The sequence below is a fragment of the Schistocerca nitens genome, chromosome 11 (assembly GCF_023898315.1).
Source record: "Schistocerca nitens isolate TAMUIC-IGC-003100 chromosome 11, iqSchNite1.1, whole genome shotgun sequence".
NCBI classification, from domain to species: domain Eukaryota; kingdom Metazoa; phylum Arthropoda; class Insecta; order Orthoptera; family Acrididae; genus Schistocerca; species Schistocerca nitens.
The window spans coordinates 66,890,066-66,905,880 of NC_064624.1; the positions used below are offsets into that span (position 1 = coordinate 66,890,066).

The window sequence follows — 15,815 nt, forward strand, 5'->3', positions numbered from 1 at the left end:
GATGTGTTCAGTACATTAAAGTATGATTGTAAGGATAAGTTTTATATTGTGTTATATGCACATGGATTGAGCAATAATGTGGGAGAACAGCTTTAATGGCGCATTTAACTTGGGCAGCACTGCCCAGCCAGCTGGTACACTTAAACTGCAGTGATGTAAGCAGTTGCAGTTCAGATGTAAAAAAAGATGAACGGAGAAAGAATATAACTTCGAATGTCACTTAAGTTTTAAAGAGAATGAAATAATACTTGATAAAACTCCAGCACTACTGCACGCTTTCTAGACGACCATGTGGAAACCATAAATACTCTCATTCTCACCTCACACAGTGTTCTATTTACAAACTAGAGTGACGAAAATTCCTAACTTAAAATCAGGGTAATATTTCTGAGCGAGCTACGTGTGATGCAAACGCATAATGCACGGATTTCACCATAATGTTGAATACTGAAGCCACTTAAAGTATTAAGTACAGTCAACCGTCTGGTAACCTCTTAACTCCTTCCTTATCTAAAACCGAGAAATATATTTCCGTTCTGGAACTGTCATCTGCTACGACGATAACGAGTCAATCAACAACAGAGTCCATGAAGCCACCCAGGCTCCACATTTTCTCCTCTACTTTTATGAACTGCCGTTCTACATTCCACCCGCGTTCGGCAGTGACTTGTGAAAAAGCTGCATGCATTAGTTCCAGTACGTTTGAGAGATTAACAGTTTTGTTATTTATCGCGATAGATCCCTTAACTTGACTCCAGATCATTTCTGTTGGGTTCATATTGTAAAGGTACAATGACAAATGTAAAAATGCAGCATTTATGTGGTGTGCTCAATGCTGTAAAAATGATTCTTTTTCATGTTTCTACACTTATCATTCTACTACATCTGTAGTATAAAACAATGGACATACTCCAAATAAAGAGTATTTAGTTTTTCATTTTTGTCCTAAAAGATTAAATTGTTATGTTTTCTTCATTGAAGCAAACCTTATTAACAATCTTTCATAATATATCGATAATTAAGACTCTATATTTGAAATGAAAATGCAGTATGTAATCAGAAACAAGAAGGCGTGTATTATTCATAAGAAATGATGGTGAGTTCTAGAAGTAAGGGATGTAGGTACAGGGTGGCGCAGATGGATCGGGTGGTTTTAAAATACTTGTCAAACTGTCAATTGTAAAGGTATTGGATTGAAATAAAGTGCAAAACGTGTAGTTACAATGGAAGTTTATTAACAAAAAAATAGTAATGTTAGTTTTTAAAAATTACATCCATCAAATGCCCTCCTTCTCGAGCGACGCATTCTTGGAGTCGGTCCTTAATGTTCCGCATTGCCCGCTCAAGCACATCACCAGGAATTGATGTGATTTCGGTGTGAATTGCTGCCTTCAACTCCTGAATGGTCCGGGGTTTGTTCATGTAGACCCTTGCTTTTAAATAGCCCCATAAGAAAAAGTCACATACCGTGAGGTCCGGCGAGCGAGGGGGCCAATGGACATCTCCATTACGGGAAATCAAACGGCCAGGGAACAGAGCGCGTACAGCTTGCATTGATATCCTAGCGGTATGTGCAGCTGCCCCGTCTTGTTGGAACCACATATTGCCCATGTCGTAATTGTTCTCTTCAAGTTGTGGGAGAAGAAAATCTTCAATCATGTTCACATAACGCTGCGAATTAACAGTAACCGCCTGCTCCCTTTCATTTTCAAAAAAGTAAGGACCAATTATCCCTACCTTAGAAACCCCACACCAAACCGTCACTTTGTCACTATGGAGAGGCCGTTGGTGTAGATCTCTTGGGTTAGTGTCGGCCCAGTAACGGCAATTTTGCTTGTTTACGTATCCGTTAATGTGAAAGTGAGCCTCGTCAGACATCATGATAATCAGGTTTACATCTTCCAATAACTCCAACATCTGTTGGCTAAACTGAAGCCTTTGAAGATGGTCTGTTGGGAGAATCTTCTGTACCAACAGGATTTTATAGGGGTGGAATTTCAGTTCTTCGTTAAGAATCCTTTGAAGGCTCCGACGTGACATTCCAAGAGCTTGAGCACGACGTCTCGTTGATCGACGTGGGCTCGCAGTGACATCGCGTCTCACACGCTCCACGTTCTCAGGCGTTGTTATTGTTGGCGGTCTAGAAGTCCATTTTGGAGCACATGAACCAGTAGTGCGGAAATTATGCACCCAACTCAATATCGTATCTCGCTTAGGAACACTACCGCGAGGTGGGATGTTGAAACGCCGGCGAAAGGCACGCGTCACAGCAACAATTGACTCGTTATTGCGTATGAACTCTTCCACTGCGAAAACACGATGCTCAACGGACCACGTAGCCATCGCGACTGACTGCCAGCCTGCAACTGAAACTTCCCGTCCCCCCCCACCACAGGACGAAGTCGCCGAACACCTGGCTCCCCCCCTCCAGACGTACAGTCCACTTCAAAACCACCCGATCCATCTGCGCCACCCTGTATTTGGTACTGAACGAAAAAACTGAATAACAAAGCCGAGCCTTGCACCAGAATATCAATCTACTACGCTACTGATTCTGCTATACGTCCTTAGTGTAGCTACACGTCAACTGTACCAAATACAGTCCCTCGGAAAAATTCTTCTGTAAATGTATGAAGAACATTAAAAGCAACCTATATCTCTGCACTTTTAACCGTATGCCACACACTTGTTTCACTACGGAGCAGGAAGCATCGTCAGCCATTTTCATACTGCCTATTAACAACGCGACAGTCAGAGCACAACAGTACAGAGTCTATGACTGTAGACGATTTTTGAAATAAAAACTACATAGATAAAGCGTAACTGAGAAAAACGTTGATGGCTATTAATCATTAGAATATCTTAAAAGTTTCATTTAACGTAACTTAGTAATAAGATATGTAATACATAATTAGAACCTACTTACAATAGCGTAACACCACCAGTGTGCGTGTGCTAAGTCTTCTGACCAGTAATCGCATTTGTGTTCGTTTGCATCAGGTTTATTCTTATTATGAACAGAATATAGTAGTGTGTTCACTAAAACACCGGGGATAGGACTTGCAGCATTTACTTGCGCAACCAAATGGCCAGTTGACACATGATAGATGTCTCTCCGACCATCTGTTATGTGAACCTCCTTGGCAATAGACAAACAGTTGCCATCTTGAATACTACGTACGTGCATATATTGGATCCTTCAGGTAAAGTAATAAATAAGCGACAAGTGATTACAAACATGAAAGAAGGAAAGGTAGTAATTTATTTTGAAATAAAATTACTACCATAATTTCGTTACTGTTACAATTCCATAGGACTCAAGAAGTAACTTGTGAATACGTTGTCATTATGCTATCGTAACTGTTAATGACTGTATTGTAATAATTTGAAGTAACTTTGGTGGTACACTTGCAAGCGATTTTATTCCGTATCTGAACGGTTCTGGATGGATAACAGTTTGCGCATTTAATGATGAGACGGGACATCGTGTGAATTTTGTATGTAATTGTTTTAGGTTATGTTTGTATAAACAAAACATTCTTCTCGATAAGGCTGTTTTTGAATTGTAACAGAGAAGTAGATAATTTTTCTATCAGTATTTTGATGTGCATCACGTACGTATACTGCACATCAAATATGAAAAATACCGAGTCGACGAGTATGTAGGTCTATAGCGGTTTTCGAAGTGTTTGGTAATTTTGCTGCAACCGATAAAATCTACATGTAACTTCCTGAAGTTCGTGAAAGCAATAGTATATAAAGTGAAGGTGGAAATCATTCTTCAATACTTCACGCTCTACAAGAGAAGGCGCAAAATGTTCACATAAGCAGTATATTAGTGTCGTTATATTATCTTGAATAGCCCCCTCTGATATAATAATGCTCGTAAAGATACGAGAAGAGTATTTGCTGTGTTCAGGAGCTTTGTGCCTCCGTATTGTAGCGTCTGAAACACTCTTCTTGAATACTTCAGACTCAAGTTTCCACAGTCAGTTCAGATATTGTTCTTATGGGAATGATAGCAAATGTCGTAAAAATATTTTATCTTTTGTTTGGTGCTGCCCTTTAGAATGTGCATGATGTAAATTAGTTTCATTAAGTACAGTGGAAAGGCTTTATGGAAGATGTATAAAATGTCATTAGACGAGGAAGAGCTACTACTTAGATGTCATTTTCACTCGCAGCGTTGCACACCATGACAACGTTCATCGTGCATATCCAGTTACAAGGAAGCCATTTCAATAAATTAGTTTTGTAGGTGAAAATTTGGTTGTAATTAAAATTCATTTGTTCCGCAGTACAGTGTGTGGACTACAGTGAATAGGTAGAGATTTCATCCTAGCAGGATCGTTCAGAGACTGCTGAACATGCTGTGAGGGTAGACTTTCATTCTGTGGCCAACCTGCAAGTAAATAATGGAATAAACGAAGTATCTGTGCTTAATGACATCTCAGTTCAGAGATTACGTATTAAAGTGGTCCACATATGATTTGGAAGTGCAGATTCTATTTTTTGCTTATGTACATTACTAAAAGCAGGATTATAAACCTGTTGGATGTAGCATACATAAAGAAATTTTTGAAATAGGTCTACAATCATTTCCGTAACAGAAGTTTGCAAGCTCATTTAAACTAATAATTATTTGTAAAATTGACATTGACTATCCTAAATCGTTTTGTATGAAAAATTTACTTTGCATATATTAGTTGTTTTGCTTGACTACATTGCTGAAGTTACGATACATGTGGAGAACTGAATGTACATCTCAGTATGATAGTATACCATTGACACAAAGAAAATTCAGCAAGCAATAACATATGTTTCTGCTGCATGTGATCATGATGTCATTTTGTGATAATGTATTAGCTGACTCTTCATAACCCAAGAATTGTAAATCAGTTCTTGTCATAGCACTCTGTGGCATTCAGGCATTGTTAAATTTATTTCCTATGTATTGGTGCATGTGCTATGGCTAGTCTTGGAACTAAGAAATTCTGCCTTTTAGTTGTATCTTTTACTGACAGTGCGTATTGAATATAATCATATGTGTACTGTTCCTTGGTTGTCAGGGCCTTAGAACTGCAGCGATGGATTACAACAACATTATTTGGATAAAAGCAGAGGTAACAGACGAGATATCAACTGAGGCAGACTCTGCAGTAAGTGGTTTCCTTGTATGTCTTACCATTGTTTAGTTTCAGTGTGCACTATTCTGTGGAATTAGCACAATTTAGCCATATGGCTGGAAGTATGGATAACACAGTGTAATAAATAATCCAGACTTTTTTTTTATACATAAGAATCGGGGAAGTCTGTGCCTGAAATGTGTGTTGAACCTCGTGTTGAGTATAGGAAAGAGTCCAGATTAAATGTTAAATGAATTTAGAGAAATTCTGTATGAACTAGTCATTGGCTTTGGTAGTGAATTTACTTAGAACTGAGTGTCTTCTGATCTGATTCTTTTTATCATCAGTATTCTGACTGGTTTGATGCAGCCTGCTGCAGCGGGTCGGGTTTCGAAATTTGTGCGTAAGTTTTGTTCACTCTCACACATTGTACTGTGCACTACAAAAATTCCACATACCTCAGTACGGCGTCTGATCACCAGCCCGTTTCTCTCCATACTGTTCAGACTGTGTTAAAAGCAGCGTTGAAGAAAAGCATCGTCAATATTTACGTTTGCAAATTCCACGTAAACCCTGGTAGCAAACTATCGTGTAATATCTTATAACAATTTTCTGGTGGAGGACAATTTCTCCATCTCTTTAGAAAAATGTCAAAATTCTGCAACAATTTCTTTTATTTCTTTAGGTTCAAAATAAAACTTGCCATCAGCCCTTATTTAATATAACGAATAATATCACTGTCCTCGACTCACAGTTCAGACTACCCAGTACACACACAAGGCAGCCAGGAATGTACTTAGGTCCAACCCGAATTATCACGCGATTTACAGTCATTACTCTGCTACAATATAAGAGTTTCACATTTGCTCCTTTTTCAGTGGATATCTAATAAAGAAATTGCTCACCAAATATTCCATAGATGAGTATGAAACATGCCACGTGGAATTTTAAAAAGGCCAGAAGTTCACACGCGGTCATTTTTCCAACAAAACAATCCAAAAACTTCCAAACTTCACAAAACTGTCTGTAAATGCAACTGCTATTATGGCCACACAACCTGGATGTAAGAAGCCACTTATTTCTTCATTTTGTACATAATAAAAATGGAAGCATTCAACATGACCTGCACATCCGATAGCTGACTAGCGACTCCTCTGGATACTGCTTCTACCACAGCATCTCTCTCTAGCGGTGCGCAGGAACTGCTTAACTGTTATTGGCCAGTCAGAAGAATTGTTTGAGATTATTCTCGCGCCAATCATTATTCACAGATGCATTTACGTCATTCCAACATGCAAATACTAATATAAGAATAATATGATAATAAGAATATATAAGAATATAATATAAGAATAAGAATAAATACTAATATAAGACTTAACAAAACCAAACGAAAAGAAAATTAATCTTGGAATAAATTTAGAATATGATTTTACTTTCAACTGTTATTATGGCTGCCTCCTTACAAAAGCAAGTACTCTTAGACATACGTCATCAGCAAAGTGGGCACAAACATCTTTCCCATGCTATGATTATGTAAGGTATTACATAAATTTAATCTTTAAATTTAACGTATGTCCCACATACACACTCTCATTTACTCCTACAATATTAAACACAAATAATAAATTTGTCATTTTTATACTACAAAAATGTAAGGTAGTTAAGTTTTTTAATATGAAAATCCAAATAAATTGACCTGACATTTTGTGAACTCCAGTAATGATTTCAAATGATACTAAAAGACAAGCTGTTATTATTCCTAACTGAGTCTTTTTCTTAGTCTTAAGTGTTGGTTTGGGGTGTTTTATGTAATTCCCACTAACTCCAAAACTATAGCAGATAGAAAGCTGAGAGTTTACACACTCTTCTTTTTAATGACAAAGGGCAGTATATTGACTTTTAACTAAATTGAATAGTATTTAATATAGTTTATTTAGATTCTTAGGGGCTTGAGTATTCTGTCGCACTAACTAACACAGGTTGCGCTTCCCACGGCTGGGCTAGTGACAGGTGTGAGTGAGTCACACTAAGATACCAGTGGCTGTATATTGCCACTGCCAACATTTCCAAAGCTACGAGCCTGTACTTCAAGTTAGCTTACTGTAATAAATTGCTATTGCGTATTGGCTCATGATGTTACACACCCCCACGAGAACCTAAAATTTCTCTTGAGTATATTTTACGGTTATTATTGCCATAAATTTTGTTTAAGAATGATTTTGATAGCTACACTGACACAGCCAAATGAAAATTGTTCTTACTAAAATCTATGTTGAACTGAAGTCTTTCTCAAATAAACAAAATATCTAAGATTACATTAGAACATTATATACGGTTACATGAATAGTCAATGGCTAAGGGTTGATGGCATACAGTAAATTCTTATACAAAAAATTTTCAATTCTTTTCTCTCAAAATCCCATGCTACAACATTCTCTCTCAATTTAAATTTACAAAACATTCATATAAGGGAATTTTTACATAAGTTCTTGGAACAACCACCTCTTTTCTAATCAAACTTTTACGTTTTCCACATATTTAATAAAAAACAATAATTCTATTTCGTCCCTTAAGTAGCGTCCAAAAACTTTACTTAAATATAATTCCGGCGCTATGTATGGTGTCCTTTCCTAAACTTTACACGGCAATGTGGGGGTCGTCTCTAAACTTAAAACTGTTCTGACAACAACTTGGGGGTTTCAACTCCTTTCACGGACGAAGCCAGTGGGTACAAATCACAAACACTTACACCTGGATCACATAAGGGCTTGTCACTGGGATACAGCATCTGGTTTCGGATACAGCATCTGGCTTTGTCTCAACATCGGGTTCTCTCTCAGTACCATATCCAGTTCTGTCACCTTTTTCATACCTGCAATATACAGTACATCTAAGTGTCCATCCTTAGTGTTTACATTCTAACCTAACATACACATTTATTCCTAATAAATATTTCTCAAAGCTTGACTCTCAGATTCAAAAGTAAACATTTCTTCAAAGAATTATTTCAAAATTTGTTTCCAAACTTTACTGTAGTAGCATTTTCATATTAATCCTCTCATTAAAAAGTGAATTAACTGTTTCTAAAATTTTAACAGTACCCAACATCAGTACTACTACTGAAATCTTCTTTTCAAAGTATGTTTTAATCATTAAGCAAGTTATTGCCATAAATATTGCTGATTAAAAAGTCCAGAAATATTTTTCTCTAGGAATTTTCCTTCAGCAAAAATTTGTCTTCTGCATTTACTAATTAAGCTCCACGGCTTCACCCAAATGAGCTATTATATGTCAAGAAAAAATACATCATTAAATATACTGAAAAATTATTTCTGCCACCATCTGCGGCTCTGAAAAACAACATAATACATTATATAAAGAATACAAATTTATTGAACACTGAAAATCATTCATGCCACCTTCTACAGTTCTGCAACATCTCCTACATACATTATATAAAAAAGAGAGAACAATTTTAGAAAATTACTGAATGTCACTCAATCCATATTCAGTAGCTCTGAAGCACATCTCTCACATACATTATACACAGAGAATACAAAACGAATGAAAAGTCCTTATAAAATTACTGAAAATTGTTCCTACCAGCTTCTGTGACTCCTGAAATTTTTTCTCACATACGCCTATATACAGAGAACATAAATTTCCTTATAGAAAAATACTGGAACTAACTCATGCCAACCTCTGTGGCTCTGCAAATACACCTTCTACACTAGCCAACTACTGTGGCTCTTCATTATCTCATATACAATTTTATTTACTTCTTTAGTAGGCAGTTCTCTCTTGCCTTGAATACATTCCTTACAGCAATTTCTTTCCAGGTTATAGACTTCGGAAAATTAATCACATTACTGTATTGCCTTTCAGTTCACTTTCATTCCTCTCTCTTTCTGGGTAGTATTTTAGTTTCTTACTGGAACCACTAGGTTTACCTCACTCGCTACTAAGATAGGGAAGAAGAAAAGATGATACCAAAAGTTCTGAATGATGAAGAGTGAGGTTGACAACACAAAACGAAAAGGAAATAATATTGCCAACAACTCGGGATGCCTTGTGTTTGTCAAACACCTGACAATGCAAAGAATGTCTCCACTGAGCCATCTTAGTTACTGCTGTTTAATTGCTGCTCCATTAAGTATCTTTTCAGGTCCAGTATATGTTTGACTCCCAACCACTTGATTGATTTTATATCAACATAGTGACTTTCTCCTGTCCCAGAATGATCTACTTCTTTCCCTTCTACATTATCATCTATGTCTTCACTGTTTACCATGGCCTTGCAATAACGTATAGGCAGTTCTTTGACAATAGATCCTTTTTCTCCAACAAAAAGAATGGATACAATTTTCCCTGTATATTTTTGCCACCTCAGTTTTTCCATAGTCTAACCTCCCTTTGTATTTATGTAAGAAATCAGCCCCTACAAACGTTTCAATGCTAAGTCCATTAATAAAAAATTCTGTTCAATCTGGACGCCACCTATAGTAATGGGCATCATTAACTCTTGTTTTACTACCTTTTTGCTTCCACCAGTGGCTGCTATTATTTTTAACCCACTTACTGGCATAATAGTTACTTCTTTGGTTTCAGGAAGAGCATTTACAAATTCCTGTGACACTGCACACACCTCGTAACCACTGTCTATTGAACACTCAACTTTTTCATTAAAAACTATTACCTCAATTATAGGTTGTCCAACATATTCTCTTCTGATTACAGACTCAGGCTCCTGTACTAAATTGTGCACTACTTCATCTGTCAAACCCTACCGCTTTGTGGAAAGTACACTTAACTCGATCCCCTTTTACTTCATTAATAGTGGCAGCTTTTACTATCCTGTCCACTATAGATAAATCGAAACATCTCTCTAACTTTTCACCCTCTGTACTCACTCTTGTTTGTGCAACCCTGTCCAAGGTATTGCCAGAGTTATTTACATCATCTCATTCTTCCTCTTCCGACTCTTCTTCCTCACTCTTGGAAACTACTTGATTCAACCTATGCACAACCTCCTCTTGTATCTCCATAGTGTTCATTCCACCGTCTGTAGGTAGCCTCTCGTTTGTTTCTCAGTGCTAATTCACCCTCACCTCCTGATCTGTATCTTCACTTTCTGTATTTAGTTCCTTCTTAATATGGTTCCTGCGATCTTTATTTGAGCTATCCCTTTTACGAAAAACTACTGAATTTACTGAATAACCAATTTGTTTTGCAGTGTCATACTCCTCTACCCTTCTATTTTCTATTATGCTACTCCTATGCTGTTTAGTAGGTGCCTTATTTACAAAAGGCATTGCTAGTGGGTTTAATCTGTATGGTTTCAGTCTGCAAATGCTAGCATCATTACAGATTGCTAACAGTTTTCCTCCTGTGTGACGTCATTGCCTCTGACGTTTCTGTCACCTATTGGGCTGTGCCTACCCATTACATCATCAGGCCAGCTGACGGCAATCGAAATGTTGTACTCTGTCACTGAATTTATTTCCAGCAGAGCCACCTCTCCCCCGATATCTGCCTCTATAACTGTTCACATGCTGTACGCCTATTCTGTTTACATTAACTTCGGCTCTGTTGTCATTTGGTCTAGTGGGAGGCCTAAAATCTCTCCTAGTATTTTCTTCCTCTTTCCAAATAATGCACAAACCGGTCAGTGTCATCTCTGGGTGCAGAAATTATCTTATTTCGCCAATACAACAGCAATTTATTTTCAATCCCCATGATAATTTGCTCTGTTTCTACTTTGGCTTTCAAATAGGACAAAGTTGTAACCCATTTCTGTACACATCTTCTTATGCTCTCTCTCTCTTGGGATCATATTTTTCCCCTGACCAGAATTTATTTAAAACCTCCATTTGCTTTCTCTTTCCCCAATACTTATTGAAAAAAAGCCTGTTTGAACTCCAATAAGCGGTCATATTTATCGGAGGCCAAGTTTCCCCAAATTCTTCTCTCTCCCATCAAATTTGAAGTAATAAATCCAATCTTCTGCTTATCACGCCATACTTTTGGCAAAACCTCATCAAAATCATTCCAGAATCCTTTAGGGTTAACATTTTTACTGGTATCAAATTTCAAAAATTACCTATGATGTAAATATGCAATTTCAGATGACTTCATAACACCATTAGATACCACACAACCATTACTGCTTTACTTTGGTTAGTCTGTTTCCAGGGTTACACAATTGCTCATTCGCACTCGTACTGAATTGCTGGTGTTAGTTTCTATGTTAGTAATACTACTAGCAGCTTACATACCAAACTTTGCACACACATCTTTTCCTTCTTTGATTTTATCTGCTAATACAATGTGGGTCTCCTCGCAGTGCTTTTCTACATTATGGACCTTATCATTAACTTTGTTTAATTCTAAATGTAACTGTTGCTTTGACTGTTGGTTGTCCTCAGCAACTTGCTCAATCTGTTTAGTTAGTTCACTTTTCAGTGCCACAATGGCAGTATTACATTCTTTTCTGACCTGATTAATGTCACTTTTAACATTGTTATTGAACAAAGTCGGGTCATTTGTCCAAGAATCTCTCTCATTCAAAATTTTGTCCTCCATTTTAGCTTCCATTTCTATTGTCAAGTTAGTAAACCCCTGATCAACTCAGTATGTATCTCATTTATTTCAGAACGTAAAGAAGTTTTTATATCTGAACCCATTTTATTCATTTTGGTATCCATATCACTACCTAATTTATTCATTTTAGTATCAGTGTCATTACCCATTTTATTAATTTTGGTGTTGATATCAGCATTTAATGAAGATTTTATATCTGAACCCATCTCCTTCATATGTTTGAGAATATTTGCAAACTGGTTCCTGTTTCATTTCTTTAACAGGAACAGGTATATATTTAACATTGGATTCCTCCACACTCAATTCATTATCTACACCATAATTAGATACCCAGGTAAAGCACCGTCCTCTGTTTGTGATATATCAAAACTGAAATTACCTATCATTGAATCATCTTCATAATTTGCATTACCTAAATCGATCTTCAGTTTCTCATCTACCATTTTCTGATTGTTTTCAGCCATTCTGCAAAGTTTCTTGGTAAACACACACACACACACACACACACACACACACACACACACACACAACTTTAGGTAGAACACTACTTATCTTTGCCCTGGACCAGTTGACTGCATGGCGAGATGAAACTGTGGGTCTGCCCACTAAGCTCTGCCTAGGTTGAACCAGAATACAGCCCACCTCTTCCACCACGGCTACCAACCGCTCCAGATGCTGGTCCACTGCAGTAGAAACACCGTCTCTTGTAGTTCACCAGTCGCCTACATAGTCTGCCACCTCGTTCCACTTGCTGCTGTTTCTAGATGAAAGTTCATTTCACTCGCACCTCTTGTCCTACTACAGTTTCTTTACATACCCGTGTGAACACTTCACGGGCTGACTTGACACTGCTGCTTGTATAAACTTCCTACACTTCCAAACTTTATCATTGTTTTTCCCGGCCGATAAAGCACCAGTTGCAGCGGGGTGGCTTTAGAAATTTGTGCTTAAGGTTTGTACACTGTCTCTCATTGCACTGTGCAGTACAAAAGTTCCACCTACCTAAGTACAGCATCTGATCACCAGCCCGTTTCTCTGCATATGTCAATACTGTTCAGATGGCATTAAAAGCAGTGTAAAAAAAAAAAACTATAAGTGTGGTTTGTTTGCAAAATTCATCAAAGAATCTCTCTTACTTATGAAGAAAAGTGTACCTATAGCAACAAATGCAGCCAATAGTAAGTGAAAAAAATGATGATAGTTCACGAGTAAAAAATTTTTATTTTGTTGTGTTTTTGAACTTCCACTGGAATGGGTGTGAACCCTGAATCCTTCCTGGCCATGTTGACTAAGTTTTATGGATTTATTTGTAAATGTATAGACAGTGGAAATTAAAATGTTCTGTGGTGCCTCTCCTGCTCAGTCAGCCTGTTTGACATTTTACCCCCCTTAAGGCAAATGTAAGTGATGTAAATAATGAGTGCCTCCATAAGAATTCTAAGAATAATTAGAGACAACTTCTGATAATTCTGATTAAAGTGAAAACACATTTCTTTGGCACTTAGCGTCAAAGTAAGAAAGTGAATTTAAAATTATTTTCAGTGAATAGTAAGAATATGAAGTTCAGTTGTGGGCAATAATGATAGAACATGCTTTACAGTAGCCATTCCATGCAAATCAACACACCTGTTTTACCTCACCCTCTTAGATTTTGCTGAAAGTTTGTATACTTGTAGTGGGCACTGAGACGAAGAAAAATACCAAATTTCAATTATTTATCTCTAACTATTCCTGAAATATGGCTGTCTAAACTTTCAAAAACCAGCAAAAAATGTGTGAACGGACTTTTTTTAAATTGTCCTAAGAGGTGCCCTAATTGAGCTAGAGAACTGGGAAAGGTGTCATTTTGCAGCATTTTGCATGCTCTTTCCAGGGATATACAAAAAAACATAGCTTCTAATTAATAACCTTTTCCAAAATACTAATTAATATTTTGATTTAATTTTAATTTTTTTTTTTACGAAAAGTACATAATTGAAAATTTTTAAAATATTTCCATAACTACTTCATACTATTGTAAATCACATGGCAAAATATAAATCTGGGATGATGATGGGTTCATTGTTAAAGAAAATTATTCCGGACTCTTGTTTTTCACTAACGGCCCGAGTTTGACCAAATTGACCTTTAACGAACAGGAATTTCTTTAAAATATACTGAAAGGTAAGTAAAAAAAAAGGATTAGTAATATCAAAACATCACCTTATTAAACCAAAACTAATCAGCATATTTTATAACAGTATATTAACCGATATAACAAAAACAAGAAATTGAACATTCTACAAACTGAAATAAAGTATGAATAAGTACAAGTATTTACATAATAGTTCTGGTCCATGATGATTGAAATGGAACTATTAAACAAATTAAATATGTAATGCTTGTTTTTGAGTAACAGGTATCTGTACATAGCTGAATTTAACACAATAGGTACTAACAATAATTTTGAAACAACTTTCTATACAACACTAACACTAACCTGAGACAAAAATTAAGTTTTGAGTTGAAAGCAGTTTCCCAATAAATTGCCTTGGAACTTCACATATTTCATTTTAATAAAGCTGCCTGGGTTTGGTTTACATCACTTTCATTGAGAATGTATGTTCTCCCTGTCAGAGTAAATGGATTCACTTTTGTGAGAACATCCACAACTGACACCCACAGGACATCTGCATGTGCAGGATAGAATGACTTAGCTAGTCCACATGGTTGAAGAAAAGTTATTTTCACTTCATCAGGTTCTTCGTTTTTTTCTAAAATGTACCCAAGCCACCAGTTTCTGCCATGTACAGTGGTGACATAGCCTGATACATCTTGTAACTTCACTTTGTCTGGTGATGTAGTTACTTCCCTCTCCCAACTCTGCATATCACCTGAGAAGTATTTGACTATTAATTTTGATGTAGTGTTGGGAATGAAAGCGTGAAATTGCTGTGTTCCTTTGATTGTCAATGCCTCTTCAAGTCGGCTTTTTAAGAATATTTCTGAAGCAGCATAGTCTTCTTGAGTGGAATATGCAAAATCAACATTTGTGATATTATCTACTGCCCACTCAAACAGATTTCGTGCGGTTTGGATCTGATTTTGGTATGGCCTTTGCAAACTTGCACGAGCTGCCAGTCTTTACTGAACCCCCTACTCCATCACAAGGCCCTTTCCCATGTGCTGTGGCTGAAAAGTGACATTCAGCTTTTATGTTGAAGTCTTCCTCATAAAGGCAAATGTTCAGGAAGTTTTTCTTATTTTTATACTGAGCGGCAGAACCGTCAGAATAATAGTATATCTTTTTTTGGAATCTTTTGAAATTTGTTAGATATGAAATTACCTTCTTTTGAACTGTGTAAACCACAGTTGTATTGTGCTCCAGGCAGTCAGAAACAATGACAAAGCTCATATGCTCAATTTTGTCTTCCTGTTTGTAATATATAACAAAAGGATGAATAGTAATGTGTTGTTGTCTTGTCCAGTAGAAACTCTGAGCTTCACCTTGTAGAACTATACTATAATTTTCTGAAAAATCACATATGACAACAAATTCAGATTCCATATGGTTTTCTCTTGTGGAGTTAAGGAATGTTCGTTGTTGCTCGGCAATGAAGTCATGCCGAATCAAAGTCGACATCTTACTACAAAATAAATCTATGAATTCTTCAGAAGTTTTCTGAACAATTTCCAGATTACATCGGTCAACTGACATCCACTGTCGGAACTGAACTTGTTCAATTAAGTTTTCATGAAAAGAGTCTTTTAAAATTTTACGTATGACAGTTTCTCCTGGGCAGTATTCACAGTTTGCCATGTTGCAATCAACTGATGATGGGTTGCAAAGCATTTTTGCAATGTACTGCTTATAATTGTTTAAGCTGCTTTTTGTTACTGTTTTTAGTTTGGCATTTTCTGTCATTTATTTTATGTTTCGGTGAGTTGTGCACACACAGACAGTATGTGTGCCATTCCGGCCAGCTAATACACAATGTTTTGGTCTCAACTCAGCAAATTTAGAGAAACCTATTTTTATGTTACGAAACTTGTCTTTAAAATGCTTGTAAGCTTCTTTAAGGTTACACAAAATAAGTCTTTTTGATA

At 36.7% G+C, this 15,815-nt stretch overlaps 1 protein-coding gene across 7 annotated transcripts in view; it reads left to right on the forward strand.

Annotated features, from left to right (window-relative positions):
* The first annotated feature begins 3,109 nt into the window (after positions 1-3,109).
* The window catches only part of LOC126213198 (uncharacterized), a 235,250-nt gene continuing 222,544 nt past the window's right edge, over positions 3,110-15,815 (forward strand). For 6 of the 7 annotated variants that reach the window (XR_007541108.1, XM_049940828.1, XM_049940831.1 and 3 more), the window contains exons 1-2: positions 3,110-3,203; positions 5,070-5,159. Coding sequence is in view for 5 of the 7 variants with exons in the window: in XM_049940828.1 (XP_049796785.1) it covers positions 5,088-5,159 (72 nt within the window). In the remaining 2 variants the exon portion in view is untranslated. Of the gene's footprint in view, positions 3,204-5,069; positions 5,160-15,815 lie in introns of those variants that run through there. The other variant, XM_049940827.1, reaches the window with a different exon arrangement.